The 27,945-nt window shown below is 41.2% G+C and overlaps 1 protein-coding gene across 11 annotated transcripts in view; it reads left to right on the forward strand.

Moving 5' to 3' along the window:
- The window catches only part of SYNDIG1 (synapse differentiation inducing 1), a 274,280-nt gene that overhangs the window by 117,128 nt on the left and 129,207 nt on the right, over window positions 1-27,945 (forward strand). For all 11 annotated transcript variants that reach the window (XR_007515430.1, XR_007515429.1, XM_049869585.1 and 8 more), the window contains one exon: window positions 26,583-27,115. Coding sequence is in view for 9 of the 11 variants with exons in the window: in XM_049869585.1 (XP_049725542.1) it covers window positions 26,636-27,115 (480 nt within the window). In the remaining 2 variants the exon portion in view is untranslated. The remainder of the gene's footprint in view (window positions 1-26,582; window positions 27,116-27,945) is intronic.

Consider the following 27,945-nt stretch of genomic DNA (forward strand, 5'->3'; position numbering starts at 1 on the left):
AAGTATTATTTAAAACAATGACCAAAAAAAAAAAAAAAGAGTAGCTGCTGAGGCTGCTAATCTACAACCAGACACCTCATGGGATTTGGATCCTTGGTTTGGAGGTTTAGGGTCATAGTTTCATGGGACATCCCAGGTAATTGGCCTAGTTATGTGTTTAGTGCTTCTGTTCTACATCCTGATTCATCGTATAGTGCCTGGGGTCTTAAAAGCTTTCACACAGCCATCCAAGGCGCAGCAATTGATTTCTATTTTTCTGGAGCAACAGAGGAAGAAGGAGAGTCAGGAATAGCAAGAGGATATCAAATGTGTTGGTAATTGCCTCCATGAACAACTGCCTTCTTTGCCCTGAGACATTATTATAATCTAGGACCTTGTCTAATTTAAAAACACCCCCGGGAACACTCTCTAGGCTGCCTCCATGAGGCCATGGGGAGCATTCTTTTTCTTGGTGAGGAGTAGTGACTTAGGTTCCCATCCTGTGCCATCTAGGCCAGGAAGTCTGTTTCCCACCATGTGGTAAGAGAATCTATCCTTCAGGGGGAGGACTTAAGCCCCCCTCCTCTTCCTGAGTCTGCTGCAGGGAACCAGAGCGCCAATTTGTCAATTAGCGATGAAGAATACTTCTCTTGGGAATTGAGGAGAGGAAGCCCGGGGGCCTCACAAACACTCTTCTTACAGTAAGGCAGCTTATACATCTACAAAGAGGATGGATTGTCCCACAAGCCTGCTTTTAATTTTTGCTTTGAATTGTGTTAATCTATGCAGACATGTCACTCTTCTGACTTGGAGGCCTTCCACCTATTTACGGTGGCTTCTGTTGGGATATGTGAAGACAAATGTCTACCTTCTTCTCCAAGTTCCGACACAGAAATGAGTGTCAGTAATTCAATAATATTTATCCAGCTGTGATCATTATAGACACTCCCAGGGCCTGCTTGGTTTTCTTACCTGTCAGATGTAGTTGCACCATACAGGCTTGCTGGAAGACAATCTGATTCCTTGGGTTGGCTCCTCAAGGAATCTGTGACAGGATTCTCAGAGGTGGTTGGTGAGTGTGGAAGTGAGAGGGGACAGGTAGGCAACAGATTGTACATAACCCACCCAGTTACTCTTCGGACAGCTGGGCTCAGTCTCTGGGCCCTATGGGAGGATGTGTAGGACACACAACACAAGGTTGTTTCATGCAAGGAATAAGGAATTAGGGCATTTGTCCACCAACCCCTCAGCCCCTCTAGCCTGCCTATGTGTAAGCCAAGATTACAGCTCAGTACCTGGAATGGAGAGAGCCAGGGGATGGGGTGCAGCTGACTGTTTCAGCTCACCTGATATATGTGAGTTTATCATCACCCTCCACATCTTTCCCCAATCTCCCCTCAGTGTTCCCTACCTCAGAAAGTAACCCCTCATCCACCAGGGATGCTTTACCTTAACCTCCTCCCCATGCCCCATTATGCATACTCAAGGAACCATCAGCCCTGCTGATTCTACCTTCTGCACCCCTCCTGAACTTGATCACTCCTGAACTGCTCCACCTCTAGCCATTCTCATGACCTTTCCTGCAGCCTGGATACCTCAGTGGCCTTCTACCGGGCTCCTGCCCAGCCCTGCTCCACCCAGTCCACTCCCCACCAGCAGCCTGTAGAGCATCTTTTCAAATTCTCACTGACCTACAGGCCTCTCTTCTCTTTTCAGTCCTGCTTCCCTTTGGATCCAAGGTTCTCACAATAGGGCCCAGCACTGTGCTGCAGTTCACACCCTGCCACCTCTCCTGAGACTCCCTCTTCCCCGTTCTACTGCCCCTTTGTGTCCAACCTCAGAGGCTCAGGGAATGTGGAACACTTCTCTGAATTCTTGGCATAGTTAACTTGCAGGCCTCACCTTGAATGCCATCCCTGCAGCAGGCCTTTCCAGAATCTCCAAAGTGGGCCATTGCACTTCTGTGTGTGCCCTCGATGCTGGGGCTTTCCCTGTTTATACATAAACATCGTGCTTTAGACCCTTTTCAAAGACTTTCTTCTGGGTGCAGCATCCTGGCTGGATCTTTGTCTGAGTCCCCCGTCTACTCGCTCCTCATTCTCAGCGGGTGCTCGTTAAATTCATGTCACATGGGTGCATGGACTGGCCTGGCACACGCTCTCCATACACTGGTGTTTGATGCATATCAGCTTCCTTCCTTCTCAGGTGTTGGGAGAGGGGATTTGAATTTGCACATTTTGAAACTTTCACAGGGGACATTGCATCATGCTGAGGCTGCCCCTACTCAGGCCATGGTTCATTCTGGAGGTTGGCTTTAGTTTACCCCAGGTCCTGACTCCCCAGCCCTAGGTGGCTTCCACTTGGACTGAGAGATGATTGTCACCTGAGAGGTGTTTGCTGGTCTAGGCCTAAAAAGCCTCTGACATTTAGCACTCATAGGAAAATGGTATGGCTTTGTGGAAAGAGATAACAGGATATCATCTTTAGCTAAAATGGGGATGAACTGGGCACTATGGCCTGTTTTTAAGCAGGATCATAATAGTTTGCTGATATTTATTGCTGGCTTATGTGCAGACACCTACTAGATGAGAATAAAATGGTAGTTCTTTGTGCCAAAAGGAAGTTCTAGAAAACTGTGTAATTAATGAAAATCCAGCTCTTATCACTAAAAGTATGGCAATATGCTTCCTCCTTAAATACTATGGAATTCCTGACTGGAAATCTTCTTGTTACATGAAATGTTTATTTATAAGTCAAGGAAAGCTACTAGCATTCAGTATGTTAGTCTAAGATAGGTGAACTTTTAAATTACACATCTCTCTGGATTAGTGACTGAACAAGTAATTTTTCTGCAATGATGAATAATGTTTTGTTTTCATCAGTGAAGTTCTTGTCACACATATTTTATGGTTCAGGAATGGCCTATATTGGCAAACCATCACTTATTTATTCATCAAGCACTTATGGAACCAATGAATGATATACTCCTACCCATCAGAATGGCCAAGATCCTTCAGGTAGTTTCTCTGACCTTGAGGAGCTCGAGGTTCAGTTGAGGAAACGGCCATGGGCCCAAGTGCATCACAGACAATTGTGGCAGGTGGTATAATAAAGGTATGAACTGGGTAGTTCGAGAATCCAGATTATTTAACTCTGCTTGGGGTAATTGGAAGGGCTTTACAGAGGAGATAGTGTCTGAGCTGGATCTGCCTCGAAGGCCAGGTATGAAATTGCTGGACAATGAAGGGAGAGGGGCAGAGGAAGGAGAGGGAACAGATCCAGCTGGGGACCAGCATATGCAAAAGCCTATCAAAATGGCCTTTTTGCTCCAGGAGGAGTGAGGAGTTGGGCATACTGAGTCCCTGTGTGGGGTTGAGCTGGGGAATTGAGGCTGAGAAGGGACATGGGTACAGGGTCGGGATGTGGTTGCCCAACGGGGCATTTGGAATGTGGAGTATGGGCCCACTGGAGCCATTCAGGACAAGCATAATCAGGACCTCGGTGTCAACAGAGCATCACACCTATGACCCTTGGCAGAGCTTGGTGGGCAAGAGTTGTCCCAATTAGCACTTTTCATAGAATGAAAAAAAGAAAAAGCCAATATGAGTAAATTTGGAATATTTTTCATAAAAATCTCTACTTTCATTGTCTCTTAAAAAATTAGAAGTGGCAACCCAGACCGAATTCCTGCATGGGTGGGGGTTGCAGGAGCTGGAGCCGCAGCTTCCTTTGGCTGAGCGGTGGAGCTGCCTCTGGCCACTGCCCACACATGGCCACTGCCCACACGTTGCCACCTGGCTCTGTGGGCATTTGTGATTGAGACCCTTGGTCTGATACCAGCTGAAGAGGGCTTTTTGGGTGGCCTGAGTCTGAGGGCATCTCTGAGCCAAAAACAGCAGAATTTGTTGACTGGTTGGTTGATTTCAGGGGAAGGAGTAAAGAGTAGAGATGGCTTTTTGAACTTGGGAGATTGGAGGGATGAACTGTGTGAAGACTGGTTTTGAATCTAGGTTCACTGGCAGTAGAAGCACTAAGTATTAAATACCAGACAAACCAAAGAACCCACAAACCAAAAGAGAGACGGAGCATGGGAGCAAAGAGCTGTATCCTGAGTCCGTGTTCAGCTCTCCTGTCACTCTCTCTTCATTATTATTATTCATTTTACCCCTTTCCTCTTTCCTGGAGGTCTTCTCTGCCTGTTTTGGTTGTTCATAACTAGTGTTCAATGAATTATTGAGCCATAGTTTCAGATAAATTCTTGTCTCTTTAACCTGAGTAGCAACAGGAGTCAGGGGACAGCTGTTGCTTCTTCCTCTTTCTTGCTGGGAGAGGGCTGTGCCTCCAAATCTATGAACTTCAGGCTGTCCATGAATAAGCTGTAGTTGGGTCTCAGCTTGCCTTACTCAGAGACTCCCCAAGTAAGAAGCCCCCACCTCCCCCTCAGAACACACCAGTGCTACCTACCTCTCCAGGGACTAATCTCAGTGTGCTATGCACACATCAGGCTCTGCAGTGAGCTTTGTGCTTCTGGCCACTGGTCCTCATTGGGCTTTTGGGGGACCTCAGGACCTGCAGCAACCTTGTGTTAGAATGTGGTCTGGGGTTCATAAATACCCTCTGGGCAAAGCTTACTCATCAGGTGAGTCAAGCCCATCACATTCTTCTGGAAAGTGGAAAACCACATACCAGCCTGGAAGGATAGCTGTGCTGCAGATGAATGAGTAAGAGGGATCCATCAGGACACCGTCTTCAGCACCTCCTTCCTCCCACTGTGTGCCAGGTCCTCACCCGTTAAACTGGAAGGAGTTGCTACTGTGGTCAACTCATGCTTTCCAGTGGGTCTGGCAGCCTTGTGTCATTCAGGTAGGTCTTTTTTTACCTCTCGTGGGATGGCAGACCAGGAGCTGCTGGTTATAGAATTTTCCATCTCCTGGAAGTGGCTGCACAGCTTGCCTCTTCATCACCTGTTTTCAGGGGAAAAAAATGAAACACACAAAACTCAGGAAATGTGATTTAGGGTTCTGTTGGTTCATGTCATCCCGAAGACTTCTACAGGGTGTCAGCACCCTAAAGGCTCCTACCGGGTGTCAGACCTTCTCATCGCCCTAATGCCAGCTGAATATTAGAGTGGATGGTTTGTCCACTGCCACGTCACCAGTGATTTTCCTTGTATTCATTCCCTACGCTGTCCACAAGTCCATTTGCCTAAACTGCCTCTATGCTGATCACATTCCACTCAAAAGCCTTTCTTCAACATTGGCATTCAAGACCTTCCAAATAAGGCCCCTCCCCTTTTCAACCTTATTTCTCCTGGCTCCCCTCCTCTACTAGCATTTTCCCAAACACTTCCTGTACACCCCTTGCCTCCTTGCCTTTGTTTAATGCTGCTCCCTTGGCTTGGAAAGCTCTTCTTACACTTCTTTGCCTGTTGAATTTTAAACTCTTTTTCTACAGAAAATTTAAAATATACGTGAGAGAGAATTGTGTAATGGACCTCCACGTGCCCATCACTCAACTTCAATATTTACCAACTCATGCCTAATCTTGTTTCATACCCTCATCACTCCTCCTCCTTATCCCAATTATTATTATACAAGTCCAGATATCATATTATTTCATCTGTAAATATTTCAGTACGATTCTTTTAAAAAGTAGGTAGCTCTTTTTTTTTAGTTTTTATCGTGTTTTAAAAATTAACAAGACCCTTATGCCTAAAAGAATTACAATAACTCCTTAGTATTGTCTACTATCCAGTTAATATTCTTATTTCTTCAACATTGTATGTATAAATGTGTATGAATATAAGCATATAGAAACATGTGTGCATATACATAAATATATACTTACATGTGTATATGTATGTATAGATATAGATACAGATACAGATACAGATACAGATACAGATACAGATACAGATACAGATACAGATACAGATATAGATATATGTTGTTTGTTACTGTCAAGTGGGCTCTAACTTATAATGACTTTATATATAACAACGAAACATTGCCCAGTCTTGTGCCATCTCCATGATTGTTGGTATGTTTGAGCCCGTTTTTGCAGCTATTGTGTCAACCCATCTTATTGAGGGTTTTTCTGACTCTCTACCAACCATGATGTACTTTTCTAGCAACTGGTATTTCTTGATGTATTCAAAGTGAGCCAAATTCTCCCCAACTCATCTTCTAAGGAGCATCCAGGTTGTATATCTCCTAAGAGTGATTTGTTCATTCTTCTGGAAGTCCATGATATATTCAGTATTCTTTGTCAACACCACAGTTTGAATGCATCAGTTTTCCTGTCTTCCTTTTTCGTTTTCCAGCTTTCCTATACATATGAGATGATTGAAAAGAGCATGGTGTGGGTGCTGTGCACCTTAGTCATCAATGTGACATCCTTGCTTTTTAAAACTTTAGAGAGATCTTTTGCAGCATATTTGACCAATGCACAACGTCATCTGATTTCTTGAGTCCTGCTTCCATGGACGTTGATTGTTGATCCCAGTAGAATGAAATTAATAACAACTTCAGTTGTACTTATTGTTAGTTGTCATGAGTCAACTCTGACCCATAGTAACCCCATGCATGCATTGTAGCAGATTTCCATAGAGTTTTCAAGACTGTGAACCTTCAGAAACAAACCACCAGGCATGTCTTCCAAGGAACCTCTTGGGGTGTTTGAACTACCAACATTTTGGCTAGTAGTTGAACACTTAAACATCTGCACCACCCAGAGAGTTCTAGGAAACTTCAATATCTTCTTTCTTTATCATGATGTTGCTTATTAGTCCAGTTGTGAGGATTTTCATTTATTCATGTTCACATGCAATCTATACTGAAGGCTGTAGCCACTGACCTCCATCAGTAAGTGCTTCAAATTGTCTTCACTTTCTGCAAGCAAGATTGTATCATCTGCATGTCTCAGGTTGTTAATGAGTCTTCCTCCAATCCCGATTCCACTTTTATCTTCATATGGTACAAATTCTCAGATTATTTGTTCAGCAAAGAGATTGAATAAGTAAAGTTAAAGTATATAACCCTGCAGCACACCTTTTCCAATTCTGAACCATGCAGTATCCCCTTGTTTTGTTAGAACTACTGCCTCTTTTATTTATTTTTTTGAACATTTTATTGTGTTTTAGGTGAAAGTTTACAGAGTGTTTTAGGCTGGGTTCTCTAGAAAAGCAAAACCAGTAAAGCATATAAATATATATATATAGAGAGAGATTTATATCAAGGAAATGGATCGCGTGATTGTAGAGGATGGAACGTCCCAAGTCCATGGATCGGAATAGAGGCTTCTCCTGATTCAAGTAGGTGCAGGGGCTGGTGAGCCCAAGATGGGTAGGTTGGAGGGCAAGGCTCTTGCTCACAGGCTGTGAAGATCGAAAAATCCCAAGATTGGCAGATAAGCTGCTAGCTCAAGTCCTAAGAACAGGAGGTCAGATGAACAGGAGTCAGCTGCAGGATCCAGAGCAGGCAAAAGTCAGAACAGCCACTTATATTCAGATGCAGGTCACATGCCTGAGGAGACCCCCTTTCAACTGATTGGCTACTCAGAGCAGATCCCATTGTGGGGGTGATCACATGTAAACACCGAGGACCATGGCCCAGCCAAGTTGACACATGATCTAAACCATCACACAGAGCAAATTAGTTTCCCCTTCAGTAATTTATAAACAAATTGTTTTTTGACATTGATTGCAATTCCTGCAATGTGTCAGCACTCTCCACCTTTCCACCTGGAGTTCCCTGTTTTACATTGCTCTGGTTTTCTAGCCCTTTCCTCCCTTTTTGGAGCCCTGGTGGCACAGTGGTTAAGATCTCAGCTATAACCAAAAGGCCAGCAGTTCAAATTCACCAGCCCCTCCTTGGAAACTCTGTGGGGCAGTTCTACTCTGACCTATAAAGTTGCTATCAGTCAGAATCAACTCGATGGCAATGGGCTTGGTATTGGTCCTGCCTTTTCATTTTAGCTTTTGGGAAGATGCTGCCTGTTTGGCCTCTTATACTTGATTGTTCCAAGGAGCATATTCCTCACAGGTGTTATTGTTTGTTTCACACACCTGTCCAATATTTGGCTGAAAGGTGATTTCTGGGAGTAGTTTCAATTCTGAGTTAGAAGGGTGTCTAGGGCCCATAGTCTGGGGGATTTCTGCAGTTTCTGTCAGATCAAAAAGTGGTCTTTATTTTGGATTTGAATTTCGTTCTACATTTTTCTCCCACTCTGTCCAGGACCCTCTATTGTGATCCCAATCAGAGCGATTGGTGGTGGTAACCGGGCACCATCTAGTTCTTCTGGTCTCAGGCTAGCAGAGGCTGTAGTTCATGTGGTCCATTAGTTCTTTGGACTAATTGCATCCTTATGTTTTTGATTTTCTTTATTCTCCTTTGCTCTGGATGGGATGAGACCAATAGTAATATCTTAAATGGCCACTCCCAAGCTTTTAAGACCCAGACACTACTCACCAAAGTAGGATATAGGACATTTTCTTTATGAGCTATATTATGCCAGTTGACCTAGATGCCCCCCTAAGACCTATCCCTCAGCCCCAGCAACTCAGTCCCAAAAGGTGTTTGGTTATGTCTAGAAGCTCCCATGACTGTGCCCCATGTGTGCTCTATTATAGATATATGAATATACATGCTACACAAACAAATATGTATTTAAAAATATCCACACCCAAACCTATATATGTACATGGGTATACTCCTATACTCCCCTCTACCCCTCTTCAGCATATACATCTGCTTGGAAATTATTGTTTGTTTTTGCTGTCATTGTAGGGTTGTGGGTTGTATATGCTATAGTATATACTGTGTTTGTGTATTTTTTTTAACCATTCCTCTCAGTGTCTTGCCTTGGTCAAGTTGTGATGACTTCCCCTATGTTGTGTATTGCCTTTCCTTTCACCAAAGTTAACACACAGCTACCATTTAGCTGATGATTTTTCCTCCACCAATCTTCCCTCCTAGTAACCATCAAAAATTGTTTCTTTATGTGTGTAAACCTTTTCTTGACGTTTAATAGTAGTGGGCTCATACTATATTATATATGTAATTAATTTATTTCGCTCAGCATAATGTTCTCCAGATTCATCTATGTTGTGAGGTGTTTCGAGGATTCATAAGTTTTTTTTTTTTTTTTAAGCAGGTTTGGTTTTTCTTTTTTTTTAATTTTTATTGTGCTTTAAGTGCAAGTTTACAAAACACGCCAGTCTGTCACACAAAAACTTATATACACCTTGCTATTTTTTTTACATACTCCCAATTGCTCTTCCCCTAATGAGATAGCCCACTCCCTCCCTCCTTCCTCTCTTTTTGTTTCCATTTCACCAGGTTCTAACCCCCTTACCCTCTCATCTCCCTTCCAGGAAGGAGATGCCAACATAGTCTCAAGTGTCCACCTGATCCAGGAAGCTCTCTCCTCACCAGCATCCCTCTCCAACCCCTGGTCCAGTCCAATCCCTGTCTGAAGAGTTGGCTTTGGGAATGTTTCCTGTCCTGGGGCAACAGAAGGTCTGGGGGCCATGACCACCAGGGTCCTTCTAGTCTCAGTCAGACCATTAAGTCTGGTCTTTTTACGAGAATTTGGTGTCTGCCTCCCACTGCTCTCCTGCTCCATCAGGGGTTCTCTGTTGTGTTCCCTGTCAGGGCAGTCATTGGTTGTAGCTGGGCACCATCTAACTCTTCTCGTCTCAGGCTGACATAGTCTCTGGTTTATGTAGTCCTTTCTGTCTCTTGGGCTGGTAATTACTGTGTGTTCTTGGTGTTCTTCATTCTCTGGCCCAGGTAGGTTGAGACCAATTGATGCATCTTAGATGGCCACTTGCTAGCATTTAAGACCCCAGACATCTCTCTCCAAGGTGTGATGCAGAATATTTTCTTAATAGATTTTATTATGCCAATTGACTTAGATGTCCCCTGAAATCATGGTCCCCAGACCCCCGCCCCTACTACGCTGGCCTTTGAAGCATTCAGTTTATTCAGGAAACTTCTTTGCTTTTGGTTTAGTCCAGTTGTGCTGACCTCGCCTGTATCGTGTGTTGTCTTTCCCGTCACCTAAAGTAGTTCTTATCTACTATGTAATTAGTGAATACCCTTCTCCCACCTTCCGTCCCTCCCCCTCTCATTACCATCAAAGAATATTTTCTTCTCTGTTTAAATGATTTCTTGAGTTCTTATAATAGTGGTCTTATACAATATTTGTCCTTTTGCAACTAATTTCTCTCAGCATAATGCCTTCGGGATTCCTCCATGTTATGAAATTTTTCACAGATTTCTCTCTGTTATTTATCAATGCGTAGTATTCCATTGTGTGAATATACCATAATTTATTTATCCATTCATCCATTAATGGACACCTTGGTTGCTTCCATCTTTTTCCTATTGTAAACAGTGCTGCAGTGAACATGGGTGTGCATATATCTGTTCATATAAAGGCTCTTATTTCTCTAGGATATATTCCAAGGAGTGGGATTGCTGGATAATATGGTAGTTCTATTTCTAGCTTTCTCAGGAAGTGCCAAATTGATTTCCAAAGTGGTTGTACTATTTTACACTCCCACCAGTAGTGTATAAGTGTTACAGTCTCTCCACAATCTCTCCAACATTTATTGTTTTGTGTTTTTTGGATTAATGCCAGCCATGTTGGGATGAGATGGTATCTCATTGTAGTTTTGATTTGCATTTCTCATGGGTGGGTTGGGTGGGGAATGGGTAATGATCCTGAGCATTTACTCATGAATCTGTTAGCCACCTGAATGTCTTTGGTGAAGTGCTTATTCATATCCTTTGCCCATTTTTTAATTGGGTCATTCATCTTTTTTTGTTGAGGTTGGTTGTGCATTATCTTTTCGATTTTAGAGATTACACACTGATCAGATTTGTCGTAGCCAAAAATTTTTTCCCAGTCTGTAGATTGTCTTTTTACTCTTTTGGTTAAGTCCTTTGATGAGCATAAGTGTTTGATTTTTACCAGCTCCCAGTTATGCAGTTTCTCTTCTGATGTTTGTGCATTGTTAGTAATACTTTGTATTCTCTTTATGCCATGTATTAAGGCTCCTAGCATTGTCACTATTTTTTCTTCCATGATCTTATCGTTTTATATTTTATATTTAGGTCTCTGATCCATTTTGAGTTAGTTTTTGTGCATGGTGTGAGGTATGGGTCTTGTTTCATATTTTTACAGATGAATATCCAGTTATGCTGGCACCATTTGTTAAAGAGACTGACTGTTCCCCAGTTAATGTACATTGGGACTTTTGCAAATATCAGCTGCTCATAAAAACCAAAAACCCAGTGCCGTCGAGTCGATTCCATCTCATAGCGACCCTATAGGACAGAGTAGAACTGCCCCATAGGGTTTCCAAGGAGCGCCTGGCAGATTCAAACCGCCGACCCTTTGGTTAGCAGCCGTAGCACTTAACTCTGCTCATAGGTGGATGAATTATGTTTGGATTCTGAATTCTGTTCCATGGTTCTGTGTATCTGTTGTTGTACCTGTGTGGCAGGCTGTCTTCACTACTGTGGCAGTATAATACTTTTTAAATCAGGGAGTGCGAGGCCTCCCACTTTGTCCTTCTTCTTCAGTAATGCTTTACTTATCCGGAGTCTCTTCCATTTCCGAATGAAGTTGGTGATTTGTTTCTCCATCTCATTAAAAAATCCCACTGGGAGGCGGGGCCAAGATGGCGGACTAGGTGGACGCTACGGCGGATACCTCTTGCAACAAAGACTCAGAAAAACAAGTGAATCGATCACATACAACGAACCCTGAACAACAAACACAGATTTAGAGACAGAGAACGAACAAATACGGGGAGGCAGCGATTGTTTTCAGAGCCTGGAGCCAGCGTACCAGTCAGCGGATTTTCTGGAAAAACTAGTTTCCCAGTGATGGCTCGGAGACAACAATCCATATCAAACCACTTAAAGAAGCAGACCATGACAGCTTCTCCAACCCCCCAAACAAAAGAACCAAAATCTTTCCCAAATGAAGATACAATCCTGGAATTATCAGATACAGAATATAAAAAACTAATTTACAGAATGCTTCAAGACATCGCAAACGAAATAAGGCAAACTGCAGAAAAAGCCAAGGAACACACTGATAAAACTGTTGAAGAACTCAAAAAGATTATTCAAGAACATACTGGAAAAATTAATAAGTTGCAAGAATCCATAGAGAGACAGCATGTAGAAATCCAAAAGATTAACAATAAAATTGCAGAATTAGACAATGCAATAGGAAGTCAGAGGAGCAGACTCGAGCAATTAGAATGCAGACTGGGACATCTGGAGACCAGGGAATCAACACCAACATAGCTGAAAAAAAATCAGATAAAAGAATTTAAAAAAATGAAGAAACCCTAAGAATCATGTGGGACTCTATCAAGAAGGATAACTTGCGGGTGATTGGAGTCCCAGAACAGGGAGGGGGGACAGAAAACACAGAGAAAATAGTTGAAGAACTCCTGACACAAAACTTCCCTGACATCATGAAAGACAAAAGGATATCTATCCAAGATGCTCATCGAACCCCATTTAAGATTGATCCAAAAAGAAAAACACCAAGGCATATTATCATCAAACTCGCCAAAACCAAAGATAAACAGAGAATTTTAAAAGCAGCCAGGGAGAAAAGAAAGGTTTCCTTCAAAGGAGAATCTATAAGAATATGTTCAGACTACTCAGCAGAAACCATGCAGGCAAGAGGGAATGAAACGACATATACACAGCACTGAAGGAGAAAAACTGCCAGCCAAGGATCATATATCCAGCAAAACTCTCTCTGAAATATGAAGGCGAAATTAAGATATTTACAGATAAACACAAGTTTAGAGAATTTGCAAAAACCAAACCAAAGCTACAAGAAATACTAAAGGATATTGTTTGGTCAGAGAACCAATAATATCAGATACCAGCACAATACAAGGTCACAAAACAGAATGTCCTGATATCAACTCAAATAGGGAAATCACAAAAACAAACAAATTAAGATTAATTAAAAAAAAATAACAATACACATAACAGGGAATCATGGAAGTCAATAGGTAAAAGATCACAATAATCAAAAAGAGGGACTAAATACAGGAGGCATTGAACTGCCAGATGGAGAGTGATACAAGGCGATATAGAACGAAACAAGTTAGGTTTTTACTTAGAAAAATAGGGGTAAATAATAAGGTAACCACAAAAAGGTATAACAACTCCATAACTCAAGATAAACGCCAAGAAAAACGTAACGACTCAACTAACATAAAGTCAAACACTATGAAAATGAGGATCTCACAATTTACTAAGAAAAACGTCTCAGCACTAAAAAGTATGTGGAAAAATGCAGTTGCCAACAACACACATGAAAAGGCATCAAAATGACAACACTAAAAACTTATTTATCTATAATTAAGCTGAATGTAAATGGACTAAATGCACCAATAAAGAGACAGAGAGTCACGGACTGCATAAAGAAACACGATCCATCTATATGCTGCCTACAAGAGACACACCTTAGACTTAGAGACACAAACAAACTAAAACTCAAAGGATGGAAAAAAATATATCAAGCAAACAATAAGCAAAAAAGAAGAGGAGTAGCAATATTAATTTCTGACAAAATAGACTTTAGACTTAAATCCACCACAAAGGATAAAGAAGGACACTATATAACGATAAAAGGGACAATTGATCAGGAAGACATAACCATATTACATATTTATGCACCCAATCACAGGGCTGCAAGATACATAAATCAAATTTTAACAGAATTGAAAAGTGAGATAGACACCTCCACAATTATAGTAGGAGACTTCAACACACCACTTTCGGAGAGGACAGGCCATCCAGTAAGAAGCTCAATAGAGACACGGAAGACCTACTTACAACAATCAAACAACCTGACTTCATTGGCTTATACAGAACTCTCTACCCAACTGCAGCAAAGTATACTTTTTTTTCTAGCGCACATGGAACATTCTCTAGAATAGACCACATATTAGGTCATAAAACAAACCTCTGCAGAGTCCAAAACATCGAAATATTACAAAGCATCTTCTCAGCCCACAAGGCAATAAAACTAGAAATCAATAACAGAAAAACTAGGGAAAAGAAATCAAATACTTGGAAACTGAACAATACCCTCCTGAAAAAAGACTGGGTTATAGAAGACATCAAGGAGGGAATAAGGAAATTCATAGAATGCAACGAGAATGAAAATACTTCCTATCAAAACCTCTGGGACACAGTAAAAGCAGTGCTCAGAGGCTAATTTATATCGATAAATGCACACATACAAAAAGAAGAAAGCCAAAATCAGAGAACTGTCCCTACAACTTGAACAAATAGAAAGTGAGCAACAAAAGGACCCATCAGGCACCAGAAGAAAACAAATAATAAAAGTTAGAGCTGAACTAAATGAATTAGAGAACAGAAAAACAATTGAAAGAATTAACAAAGCCAAAAGCTGGTTCTTTGAAAAAATTAACAAAATTGATAAACCATTGGCTAGACTGACTAAAGAAATACAGGAAAGGAAACAAATAACCCAAATAAGAAACGAGAAGGACCACATCACAACAGAACCAAAAGAAATTAAAAGAATCATTTCAGATTACTACGAAAAATTGTACTCTAACAAACTTGAAAACCTAGAAGAAATGGATAAATTCTTGGAAAAACACTACCTACCTAAACTAACACATTCAGAAGTAGAACAACTAAATAGACCCATAACAAAAAAAGAGATTGAAATGGTAACCAAAAAACTTCCAACAAAAAAAAGCCCTGGCCCGGACAGCTTCACTGCAGAGTTCTACCAAACCTTCAGAGAAGAGTTAACACCACTACTACTGAAGGTATTTCAAAGCATAGAAAATGATGGAATACTACCCAACTCATTCTATGAAGCCACCATCTCCCTGATACCAAAACCAGGTAAAGACATTACAAAAAAAGAAAATTATAGACCTGTATCCCTCATGAACATAGATGCAAAAATCCTCAACAAAATTCTAGCCAATAGAATCCAACAACACATCCAAAAAATAATTCACCCTGATCAAGTGGGATTTATACCAGGTATGCAAGGCTGGTTTAATATCAGAAAAACCATTAATGTAATCCATCACATAAATAAAACAAAAGATAAAAACCACATGATCTTATCAATTGATGCAGAAAAGGCATTTGACAAAGTCCAACACCCATTTATGATAAAAACTCTTACCAAAATAGGAATTGAAGGAAAATTCCTCAACATAATAAAGGGCATCTATGCAAAGCCAACAGCCAATATCACTCTAAATGGAGAGAACCTGAAAGCATTTCCCTTGAGAACAGGAACCAGACAAGGATGCCCTTTATCACTGCTCTTATTCAACATCGTACTTGAAGTCCTAGCCAGGGCAATTAGGCTAGACAAAGAAATAAAGAGTATCCGGATTGGCAAGGAGGAAGTAAAGTTATCACTACTTGCAGATGACATGATCTTATACACAGAAAACCCTAAGGAATCCTCCAGAAAACTACTGAAACTAATAGAAGAGTTTGGCAGAGTCTCAGGCTATAAAATAAACATACAAAAATCACTTGGATTCCTCTACATCAACAAAAAGAACACCGAAGAGGAAATAACCAAATGAATACCATTCACAGTAGCCCCCAAGAAGATAAAATACTTAGGAATAAATCTTACCAAGGATGTAAAAGACCTATACAAAGAAAACTACAAAGCTCTACTACAAGAAATTCAAAAGGACATACTTAAGTGGAAAAACATACCTTGCTCATGGATAGGAAGACTTAACATAGTAAAAATGTCTATTCTCCCAAAAGCCATCTATACATATAACGCACTTCCGATCCAAATTCCAATGTCATATTTTAAGGGGATAGAGAAACAAATCACCAATTTCATATGGAAGGGAAAGAAGCCCCAGATAAGCAAAACATTACTGAAAAAGAAGACGAAAGTGGGAGGCCTCACTCTACCTGATTTCAGAAGCTATTATACAGCCACAGTAGTCAAAACAGCCTGGTACTGGTACAACAACAGGCACATAGGCCAATGGAACAGAATTGAGAACCCAGATATAAATCCATCCACGTATGAGCAGCTGATATTTGACAAAGGACCAGTGTCAGTAAATTGGGGAAAAGATAGTCTTTTTAACAAATGGTGTTGGCATAACTGGATATCCATTTGTAAAAGAATGAACCAGGACCCATACCTCACACCATGCACAAAAACTAACTCCAAGTGGATCAAAGACCTAAAATAAAGACTAAAATGATAAAGATCATAGAAGAAAAAATAGGGACAACCCTAGGAGCCCTAATACAAGGCATAAACAGAATACAAAACATTACCAAAAATGATGAAGAGAAGCCTGATAACTGGGAGCTCCTAAAAATCAAACATGCTATGCTCATCTAAAGACTTCACCAAAAGAGTAAAAAGACCACCTACAGACTGGGAAAGAATTTTGAGCTATGACATCTCAGACCAGCGCCTGATCTCTAAAATCTACATGATTCTGTCAAAACTCAACCACAAAAAGACAAGCAACCCAATCAAGAAGTGGGCAAAGGATATGAACACACATTTCACTAAAGAAGATATTCAGGTAGCCAACAGGCACATGAGAAAATGCTCTCGATCATTAGCCATTAGAGAAATGCAAATTAAAACTACGATGAGATTCCATCTCACACCAACAAGGCTGGCATTAATCCAAAAAACACAAAATAATAAATGTTGGAGAGGCTGCGGAGAGATTGGAACTCTTATACACTGCTGGTGGGAATGTAAAATGGTACAACCACTTTGGAAATCTGTCTGGCATTATCTTAAACAGTTGGAAATAGAACTACCATGCAACCCAGAAATCCCACTCCTCGGAATATACCCTAGAGATACAAGAGCCTTCACACAAACAGATATATGCACACCCATGTTTATTGCAGCTCTGATTACAATAGCAAAAAACTGGAAGCAACCAAGGTGTCCATCAACGGATGAATGGTTAAATAAATTGTGGTATATTCACTCAATGGAATACTACGCATCGGTAAAGAACAGTGACGAATCTGTGAAACATTTCATAACATGGAGGAACCTGGAAGGCATTATGCTGAGCGAAATTAGTCAGAGGGAAAAGGACAAATATTGTATAAGACCACTATTATGAGATCTTGAGAAATAGTAAAAACTGAGAAGAACACACACTTTTGTGGTTACGAAGGGGGAAGGGAGGGAGGGAGGGAGAGGGTTTTTTATTGATTAATCAGTAGATAAGAACTGCTTTGGGTGAAGGGAAAGACAACACTCAATACATGGAAGGTGAGCTCAATTGGACTGGACCAAAAGCAAAGAAGTTTCCGGGATAAAATGAATGCTTCAAAGGTCAGCGGAGCAGGGGCGGGGATTTAGGGAACATGGTTTGAGGGGACTTCTAAGTCAATTGGCAAAATAATTGTATTATGAAAACATTCTGCATCCCACTTTGAAATATGGCATCTGGGGTCTTAAATGCTACCAAGCGGCCATCTAAGATGCATCAATTGGTCTCAACCCACCTGGAGCAAAGGAAAAGGAAGAACACCAAGGTCACTCGACAACTAAGAGCCCAAGAGACAGAAAGGGCCACATGAACCAGAGACCTACATCATCCTGAGACCAGAAGAACTAGTTGGTGCCCGGCCACAATCGATGACTGCCCTGACAGGGAGCACAACAGAGAACCCCTGAGGGAGCAGGAGATCAGTGGGATGCAGACCCCAAATTCTCATAAAAGGACCATACTTAATGGTCTGACCGAGACTAGAGGAATCCAGGCGGCCATGCTCCCCAGACCTTCTGTAGGCACAGGACAGGAACCATCCCCGAAAACAACTCATCAGACATGAAAGGGACTGGTCAGCGGGTGGGAGAGAGATGCTGATGAAGAGTGAGCTAATTATATCAGGTGGACACTTGAGAGTGTGTTGGCAGCTCTTGTCTGGAGGGGGGATGGGAGGATAGAGAGAGAGGGAAGCTGGCAAAATTGTCACAAAAGGAGAGACTGAAAGGGCTGACTCAATAGGGGAAGAGCAGGTGGGAGTACAGAGTAAGATGTATGTAAACATATATGTGACAGACTGATTGGATTTGTAAACGTTCACTTGAAGCTTAATAAAAGTTAATTAAAAAAAAATCCCACTGGAATTTGGATTGGGATTGTTTTGTATCTGTAGGTAGAATAGAATTTTTGCAATGTTGAGTCTTCCTATTCGTGAGCAATGTATGTGGGTCTCTTTTGTTTTTTTGCAGAAGTGTCTTGTAGTTTTCTTTGTATAGGTCTTTTATGCTTCTGATTAGATTTATTCCTAAATATTTTATCTTCTTGGGCTATTGTAAATGGTATTGAATTGGTGATTTCTTCTTCAACATTCTCTTCGTTGGTGTAGAAGAATCCAACTGATTTTTGTATTTATCTTGTACACTGATAATTTGCTGAAATCTATTAGTTTCAGTAGTTTTCTCGTGGATTCTTTAGGGTTTTTGGTGTATAAGATCATGTCATCTGCAAATAGAGATAGTTTTAATCTTTCTTACCAATTTGGATACCCTTTATTTCTTTTTCCAGCCTGATTGCTATGGCTAGGACCTCCAGCACAATGTTGAATAAGAGTGGTGATAAAGGGCATCCTTGTCTGGTTCCCATTCTCAAGGGGAATGCTTTCAGAGTCTCTCCATTGAGAATGATGTTGGCTGCTGGCTTTGTATAAATAAATCCCCTTTGTTATGTCGAGGAGTTTCTCCTCTATTCCTGTTTTGCTGGGAGTTTTTATCACAAATGGGTGTTGGACTTTGTTAAGTTCCTTTTCTGCATCAGATGATAAGAATATGTGGTTCTCGTCTTTTACTTATGTGATGGATTACATTGATTGTTTTCCTAATGTTGAACCATTCCTGCATATCTGGTATGAATGCCAGTTGATCATGGTGAATGATTTTTTAAATATGTTGTTGAATTCTATTGGCTAGAATTTTGTTGAGAGTTTTTGTGTCTATGTTCATGAGGGATATTGGTCTGTAATTTTCTTTTTTTGTGATGTCTTTACCTGGTTTAGGTGTCTAGGTTAAGCAGGCTTCACAGAAGGGGTTTGGGAGTATTCCATCCCTTTCCTATGCTCTTAAATACTTTTAGTAGTAATAGTGTTAACTCTTCTCTGAAAGTTTGGTAGAATTCTCCAGTGAAACCATCATGGCCAGGATTTTTTTTTTTTTTTTTAGTTTCTTAATTACCTTTTCAATCTTTTCTTTTGTTATAGGTTTATTTATTTGTTCTACATCTTTTTGTGTTAGTTTAGGTAGATAGTGTGTTTCTGGAAATTTGTTCATTTCCTCCAGGTTTTCAAATTTGTTAGAGCACAATTTTTCATAATCTGTTTTGATTCTTTTATTTTCAGTTGAGTCATTTATTCATTTATTATTCAGGTTATTTGCTTACTGTCCCGTTTTTCTTTTCTCAATTTGGCCGATGGTTTATCGATTTTGTTGATCTTTTCAAAGAAGCAGCTTTTGGTCTTGTTAACTTTTTGTGTGTGTGTGCTCTAATTTTTATTATTTCCTTTCTTCTGTTTCCCATGGGCTTCTTTTGCTGCTCTCTTTCTATGTGTTGAGTTGTAGGGCTAATGTTTTGATTTTGTCCCTTTCTTCTTTTTGGGTGTGTGCATTTATTGATATAAATTGACCTCTGAACACTGCTTTTGCTGTGTCCCAATGTTTCTGGGAGGATGTGTTTTCATTCTCATTTGAGTGTATGAATTTCTTTACTCTGTCCTTAATTTCTTCTATAATGAAGTAGTTTTTCAACAAGGTGTTGTTCAGTTTCCATTTGTTTGATTTTTTTTCCATGCTTTTTCTGTTATTACTTTCTACTTTTATGGCTTTATGATCAGAATAGATGCTTTGTAATTTTTTTTTAAATAATTTTTATTGTGCTTATATACACCTTACTCCTTACCCACTTACTCTCTCCCTAATGAGTCAGCCCACTCCCTCCTTCCAGTCTCTCCTTTCGTGACGGTTTTGCCAGTTTCTAACCCTCTCTACCCTCCCATCTCCCCTCCAGACAGGACATGCCAACACAGTCTCAAGTGACCACCTGATACAAGTAGCTCACTCTTCATCAGCATCTCTCTCCAACCCACTGTCCAGTCCCTTCCATGTCTGATGAATGGTTCCCATCCTGGGCCAACAGAGAGTTTGGGGACCATGACTGCCGGGATTCCTCTAGTCTCAGTCAGACCATTAAGTCTGGTCATTTTATGAGAATTTGGGGTCTGTATCCCACTGTTCTCCTGCTCCCTCAGGGATTCTCTGTTGTGTTCCCTGTCAGGGCAGTCATCAGTTGTAGTCATCTGGTTCTTCTGGTCTCAGGATGATGTAAGTCTCTGGTTCATGTGGGCCTTTCTGTCTCTTGGGCTCATAGTTATCGTGTGACCTTGGTGTTCTTCATTCTCCTTTGATCCAGGTGGTTTGAGACCGATTGATGCATCTTAGATGGCTGCTTGTTAGCATTTAAGACCCTAGACGCCACACTTCAAAGTGGGATGCAGAATGTTTTCATAATAGAAGTATGTAATATTTTGATGCTGCGCATTCTGTTAAGTCTTGCTTTGTGGCCTAATATGTGGTCTATCCTGAAGAATGTTCCATGTGTGTTGGAAAAGAAAGTATACTTGGCTGCTGTTGCCTGGAGTGTTCTGTATATGTCTATGAGATCAAAGTGGTTGATTGTGACATTTAGATCTTCCATGTCTTTACTGAGCTTCTTACTGGATGTTCTGTCCTTCACCGAAAGTGGTATGTTGAAGTTTACCACTGGTATTGTGGAGTTGTCTTATTTCTCTTTTCAGTGCTGTTAGAATTTTTTTTATGTATTCTGGAGCCCTGTCTTTGGGTGCATAAATATTTATTATGGTTATGTCCTCCTGGTGACCCTTTAATCATTATATAGTGTCCTTCCTTATCCTTTATGGTGGATTTTACTTCAAAGTGTATTTTGCCAGAGATTTACATTGCCTCTCCTGCTCTTGTTTGATTATTTTTTCCTTGATGTGTTTTTCCATCCTTTGAGTTTGAGTTTGTGTATTTAAGTCCAATGTATGTCTCTTGTAGGCTGCATAGACAGTGTTTTTTTATACACTCTGCCACTCTCTGTTCCTTGATTGGTACATTTATTCCATTTACATTTAGCATAATTATTTATAGGTATGAGTTTAATGCCTTTTTGCATGTGTGTTGTTGACAGTTTCTTTGTTCCACTTAATTTTCTGTGCTGATTTTTTTTTTTTTATGTATTTTCATCCTTTTTATTGTTGCTGATTTTGTATTTGCTGAGTCTGTGTGTGTGTGTGTGTGTAGGTTTGTTAGTTTCCTTTGTGGTTACGTTCATATTTACCTGTATTTTTCTAAGTTTAAACTGGTCTTTTATTTCTTTATATCCTTGACTTCCTCTCTGTTTGAAATGACTATATTATTTAGTCCCTCTCTTTTGTTTTAATGTTGTCATCCTTTACATATTGACGTCTCTTTTTTCCTATTTTCATTGTTTTAGGTTTGATTTATTTGTGACTTCCCTATCTGTGTTGATACCTCGTTATTCTGTCCTGTGTTCTAGTCTTGGATGGTTACCTGATGTTATTAATTTTCTAACCAGAGGAGTCTCTTTGGTATTTCTTGTAATTTTGAAAATGATTTTACAAAGTCCCTACACTGCTGAGTTTTGAAAATGCTGTAATTTCACCATCATATTTGAGAGACAGTTTTGCTGGATATACAATTCTTGGGTGGCAGTTTTTTTCCTTTAAGGCTTTATATATGTCATCCCATTGCCTCCTTGCCTGCATTGTTTCCGCTGAGTAGTCCGAGCTTAATCTTATTGACTCTCTTTTGTAGATGACCTTTTGTTTATCCGTAGCTGCTGTTAAAATTCTGTCTTTATTTTTGGTTTTGGCAAGTTTGATTATAATAGTCTTGGTGACTTTGTTTTGGGACCTGGTCTTCTGCAGGGTTTGATGAGCTTCTTGGACAGATATCTTGTCATGTTTCATGACATCAGGGAAGTTTTCTGTCAACAAATCTTCAACAATTCTCTCTGTATTTTCTATTTTTCCTCCCTTCCCCCTCCCCATTCTGGAACTCCAATCACCCATAGGTTATTTCTCTTGATAGAGTCCCACATAATTCTTAGGGTTTCTTCATTTTTTTTAATTCTTTTATTAGATTTTTCCTCAAATAAGTTTGCGTCAAGTGCTTTATTTTCAGTCTCACTAATTCTGACTTCCATTGCCTCAGTTTTGCTCCTATGATTTTCTATTGAGTTGTACAATTCTGAAATTTTATTGTTAATCTTTTGGATTTCTGTTTGCTGTCTCTCTATGGATTCTTAAACCAAAAAAACCAAACCCACTGCCATCGAGTTGATTCCGACTCATAGTAACCCTATAGAACAGAGTAGAACTGCCCCACAGAGTTTCCAAGGAGTGCCTGGAGGATTCGAACTGCTGACCTCTTGGTTAGCAGCCGTAGCACTTAATCACTACTCCACCAGGGTTTCCTATGGATTCTTACAGCCTGTTAAATTGTCCTCATACTCTCGTATAGCCTTCTTAAGGTCCTCTATTGCCTTGTCTATGTGTTCCTTTGCTTGGTCTTTATTTTGCCTTATCTCCTTCCTGATCTCTTAAAGAGCTCTGTATATTAATCTTTTGAATTCTGCCTCCCGTAATTCCAAGAAGTTTTCTTCCTCTGGAAGTTTTCTTTTTTGTTTTCTTCTCTTGCTGAAGGCATCATGGTCTGCCTCTTTATGTGATTTGATATTGACTGTTGTCTTTGAGCCATCAGTAAGTTTTTATATTTATCCATTTTATGTTTGCTTACTGTGTCCTAGCTTCATGGTTTTTTGTTTGTTTGTTTTTGATGTGCCCAAATAGGCTGATTGCGTGAGCACTTTTATTATTGGCCTTTTTGAAGCTCTGATGTCCTGTCACCAGGTGGTTAGAGCTGTTACTATGTATGTGAGCCCAGGAGTAGGCACAGGTATCTTGCTGCAGTAGGGGGTCATGCGCTGAGTAAGGCAGGGGCTGATGGCTGCCCCTGAGTGTCTGGGAGGAAAGTGTGTTCCTGTTCCCTAGTGTGCATAGGTGGGTGGGTTTTGCAGCCTTAATATGGGCACTCAGTACTGTTGGCTGTAAGGACTTGGAGGCACCATTTATTCTTGGTGGTATGGGTGGAGTCACCAGTCATTGGGGCACCCCGTTTGCTTAGGCAAGGACGCTGCTTAATGAACAGAGCAGTGTCAATCATCACGAACCTGCCACTCCACCTTACAGCTGAAACAGTTGAATGTAGGCTTCAGGTATATACCCTGTTGTACTGTGCAAATGAGGGCCTACTGTTTTGAAATGGGCCCACACAGGTCTATGCAAGGGTGAAAGGTATTTGAAGTCCCTGGACCTCTTATACCTGTGCCTAGGTAAAGGAACTGTGCCTGCCTTGAGTTCCCAGCTTAGGGGAACTGTCAGATTATTTTTTCCTGTTTGTTAGTTTGTTCTCTCTCCGCAGTCAGGAGAATGGCTCAGGGAGCGCCATGGTTCCTACTCCCGGCCCAGAGGACACTGCAGCCACTGAAGCTGGCCAGGCCCTGGTGCAGAGTGGGCAGGGGGCAGATAAATGCAAAAGAGGTTCTTCCCAAAGGGGGTGTTTTTTGATCCACACAGTAGGTTAGACACGTGTACTTATCTTCAGCTGTTTGAGCACCACTTCTCACTGGTTTTGGAGGCTCGAGCAGAATCTGTGCTGCTTGGCCTCTCCCAATGTGGAAGACACGTCCAGAATGCCAGTGCTTGGTGCACCACCCACACCAGGTGATCTGGCCTGCAGGGTGCCAGTTCCCACTGGGTCAGACTTGGCAAGTCCTCACTGCTTCTGAACCCTCTCTCCCTACCTCTGTCACTCAGTCTGATTCCTCAAATTTGCCTTTGATGTTCAGGGCTCCTAGATTGTCATATATAATTGATTCACTTGTTTTGGGGGGGGGTCTTTGTTGTAAGAGGGACCACATGAAGCATCTGACTACTTCACCATTTTGACCCTGCGTCCAATCATTTGATTCCTTGACTGCTGCTTTCATGGGTGTTGATTGTGGATCCAAATAAAATGAAATCCTTGACAACTTCAATCTTCTCCCCATTTATCATGATGTTCCTTACTGGCCCGGTTGTGATGATTTTGGTTTACTTTACGTTGAGATGTAATCTGTACCGAAGGTTGTGGTCTTTGATCTTCATCAGCAAGTGCCTCAAGTCCTCGCTTTCAGCAAGCAAGGTTGTGTCGTCTGCATTATGCAGGTTGTTAATGAGTTTTTCTCCAATCCTCATGCCCCATTCTTCATATTGACCAGTTTCTTGATTATTTGCTCAGGATACAGATTGAATAGGTATCGTGAAAGGATACAACCCTTACACACACCTTTCCTGACTTAAACCACACAGTATCCCCTTGTTCTGTTCAAACGACTGCCTCTTGATCTATGTACAGGTTCTTCATGAGCACAATTAAGTGTTCTGAAATTCCCGTTCTTCTCAGTGTTTTCTATAATTTGTTATGACCCACATAGTCGAGTGCCTTTGCATAATTAATAAAACACAGGTAAACATCTTTCTGGTATTCTCTGCTTTCAGCCAGGCTTCATCTGACATCAGCAATGATAATCCTGGTTCTGTGTCCTCTTGTGAATCCAGCTCGAATTTCTGGCAGTTCTCTGTCAATATATTGCCGCAGCCTCTTTTGAATGATCTTCAGCAAAATTTTACTTGCATGTGATATTAGTGATATTGTTCAATAATTTCCGCATTTGGTCGGATCACCTTTCGTGGGAATAGGCATAAATATAGATGTGTTCCAGTTGATTGGTAAGGTAGCTGTCTTCCAAATTTCTAGGTATGGATGAGTGAGTACTTCCAGCATTGCATCCATTTGTTGAAACACCTCAATTCGTATTCAGTCAATCCCTGGAGCCTTGTTTTTTGCCAATGGCTTCAGTCCAGCTTAGACTTCTTTCTTCAGAAATATGGGTTATGGGTTCCTGCTTATTGGTACCTCCTGAAATGGTTGAATGCCAACTAATTCTTTTTGGTATAGTGACTCTGTGTATTCCTTCCAATTTCTTTTGATGCTTCCTGAGTTAATATTTCCCCCATAGAATCCTTCAATATTGCAACTCGAGCATTGAAAATTTTTCTTCAGTTCTTTCAGCTTGAGAAATGCTGAGTGTGTTCTTCCCTTTTGGATTTCCATCTCAGGTTTTTGCAGATGTCATTATAATACTTTACTTTGTCTTCTCAAGCTGCCCTATGAAATTTTTTCAGTTCTTTTACTTCATCATTTCTTCCTTTCGCATTAGCTACTTGACCTTCAAAAGCAAGTTTCATAGTTTCTTCTGACATCCATTTTGGTCTTTTCTTTCTTTCTTGTCTTTTAACTGACCTCTTGCTTTCTTCACAGTTGATGTCCTTGATGTCATTCCACAACTTGTCTCTCTTTGTTCATTAGTGTTCAACGTGCCAAATCTATTCTTGAGATTGTCTCTAAATTCAAGTGGGAAATACTCCAGGTGGTACTTGGGCTTTCATCAACTTGTTCTAATTTTCTTCTGTTTCAACTTGAACTTGCATATGAACAATTGAAGATGTGTTCTGCATTCGGCCCCTGACCTTGTTCTGACTGATGATATTCAGCTTTTCCATCATCTTTTCCTACAGATGTAGTCAATTTAATCCCTGTGTATTCCATCTGGCAAGGTCCATGTGTATAGTCTCCATTTATGTTGGTGAAAAAAGGTATTTGCACGGAACAAGTCATTGGTCTTATAAAATTCTAACATGCTATCTCTGACATCATTTCTATTATTTCTGTCACCAATGCCATATTTTCCAACTATCAATCCATTAGTTTGATAGTCAGGTGCAAACCATTTGTGCCACCCAGAGACTCCAGTAAGTATATTAGAATATACTAACATGTACATATGAGGAATTCCTGAGATGAGGAATTTTGTCCACATACAGTACTAATGATGTGGGTCCTCTTGTCATTTATCTTCCAAATCTGTTTGGGACATTATTTCAAACCCTTTGTCCTTGATTATGTGTTTTCCTGTTTGAATGAATAACTATGGATTTGGAAAGAGCCAATGCTGATTACAGATTTATGGATTTTTTTCCCCTGTGGACTGGATGGATGCCAATGGGATTGTGTTTTCCCTGTTGGTTTCAGGATATCTGCTGGCTATCATAGGCTCCTCTAGAGCTGCAATACCTCTAATTCCTGCAGAGTCCCCACAGTTTGGAAGCAGAGACTTTATATAAATGTGGGTAATCGATTTTTGGCTTCCTTCCAGGTGGCTGCCCTGATAGAGCTTTTTTAAAATTTGGCAGGCCTGGATGTTGTCTGACTCTCCAGGTTGACTGGTACAGTCTGGAACAAGGGTTTTGCTGATTAGCTATCTCTCAGGTGTGGTTTTCTGGTCTCATCTCTGTCTCCTCTACCTCTAGGAGAAATGGGCCCATGAGGTGAAGGTGGACTCACCTGTCCAGAGGAGGGTGTCATGGCGAGCATCATGGAGCAGAGGAGCATGCTGGTGCACAGTAAAATCAGTGATGCTGGCAAGAGGAATGGCTTGATTAACACCCGGAACTTGATGGCAGAGAGCAGAGATGGCCTGGTGTCTCTTTACCCGGCACCCCAGTACCAGAGCCACCGGGTAATGGTTGGCACCACACCGGCTGTCCTGGACAGCAGCAGAAGTGAGCCAGTCCAGCAGCTGCTGGACCCCAACACCCTTCAGCAGTCAGTGGAGTCCCACTACCGCCCCAACATCATCCTCTACTCAGAAGGCGTGTTGCGCTCCTGGGGGGAAGGCATGGCTGCCGACTGCTGTGAGACCACCTTCATTGAGGACCACTCACCCACCAAAGACAGCCTAGAATACCCCGACGGGAAATTCATCGACCTCTCGGCTGATGACATCAAAATCCACACCCTCTCCTATGATGTGGAGGAAGAGGAGGATTTCCAGGAACTGGAGGTCAGAGGATATTTGTCCGCTCCCATTTTCACGGGCCTTCTGGGATGGGATGGTAGGGGTTTGATAGGAAACCATGAGTGCTAGGCAACAGCAAATAAAACCAGTGCACAAAACGTCAGAGAAATTGAAGGCATTCTCGACGCCTCTTAACTCTTGAATATTTTTGAAAGATGGAAGGAGTGGAGAAACGCTAGATGCGTGAAGACCCAATGGGTGCTTCATCAGTGATCTGGTCAGAGAGGACCAGGCTACAGAGTGAAGATGCAGATAGATTTAAGGGTGAGCATCACTGATGGGTTAGTTGGAGGATCCTCATTTTCTACCACCCCAAGCATTAGTAAGTAGGTAAGAGTGGTATATGGTTCTAGAGCCACACAAGGCTGGAAATGTATGTGTGGGGGCAACTTGGGAACTGTTCTTGCTATCCCATGTGGTTTCCCTAATTTGGCATTCTAAAGTTTTTACTAAGGGATTATTGGTATAGCTAAAATCTGTTGGAAGAAATAGTAGAAATTGATAGCATAAAGGGAAGGTGACTTGAATTATTATATGCAGCATTTCTTTAGTAGATTGGAGGGCAGGTAAGGGCATTTGAAGTACAAGTATACGAATGTGCACACTGGACATGGTGTAAGATGGCGCAATGGTCTCTGGTTGGTGTAGCACATCCCCTCCCCTTCAAAATGACATTGAGTGGGAGGTGGAAAGAGTTGATGCCACACAGGCATGAAGAGGGTGGATCTGGGGCAAAGTCTGTGGCATTTGTCAACTGGGAGGTGGATGCTCAGGTTTGAGAAGGCACTGTGACTACAGTGAAAGTAGAGTGTGTT

Source organism: Elephas maximus, chromosome 25 (genome assembly GCF_024166365.1).
Source record: "Elephas maximus indicus isolate mEleMax1 chromosome 25, mEleMax1 primary haplotype, whole genome shotgun sequence".
NCBI classification, from domain to species: domain Eukaryota; kingdom Metazoa; phylum Chordata; class Mammalia; order Proboscidea; family Elephantidae; genus Elephas; species Elephas maximus.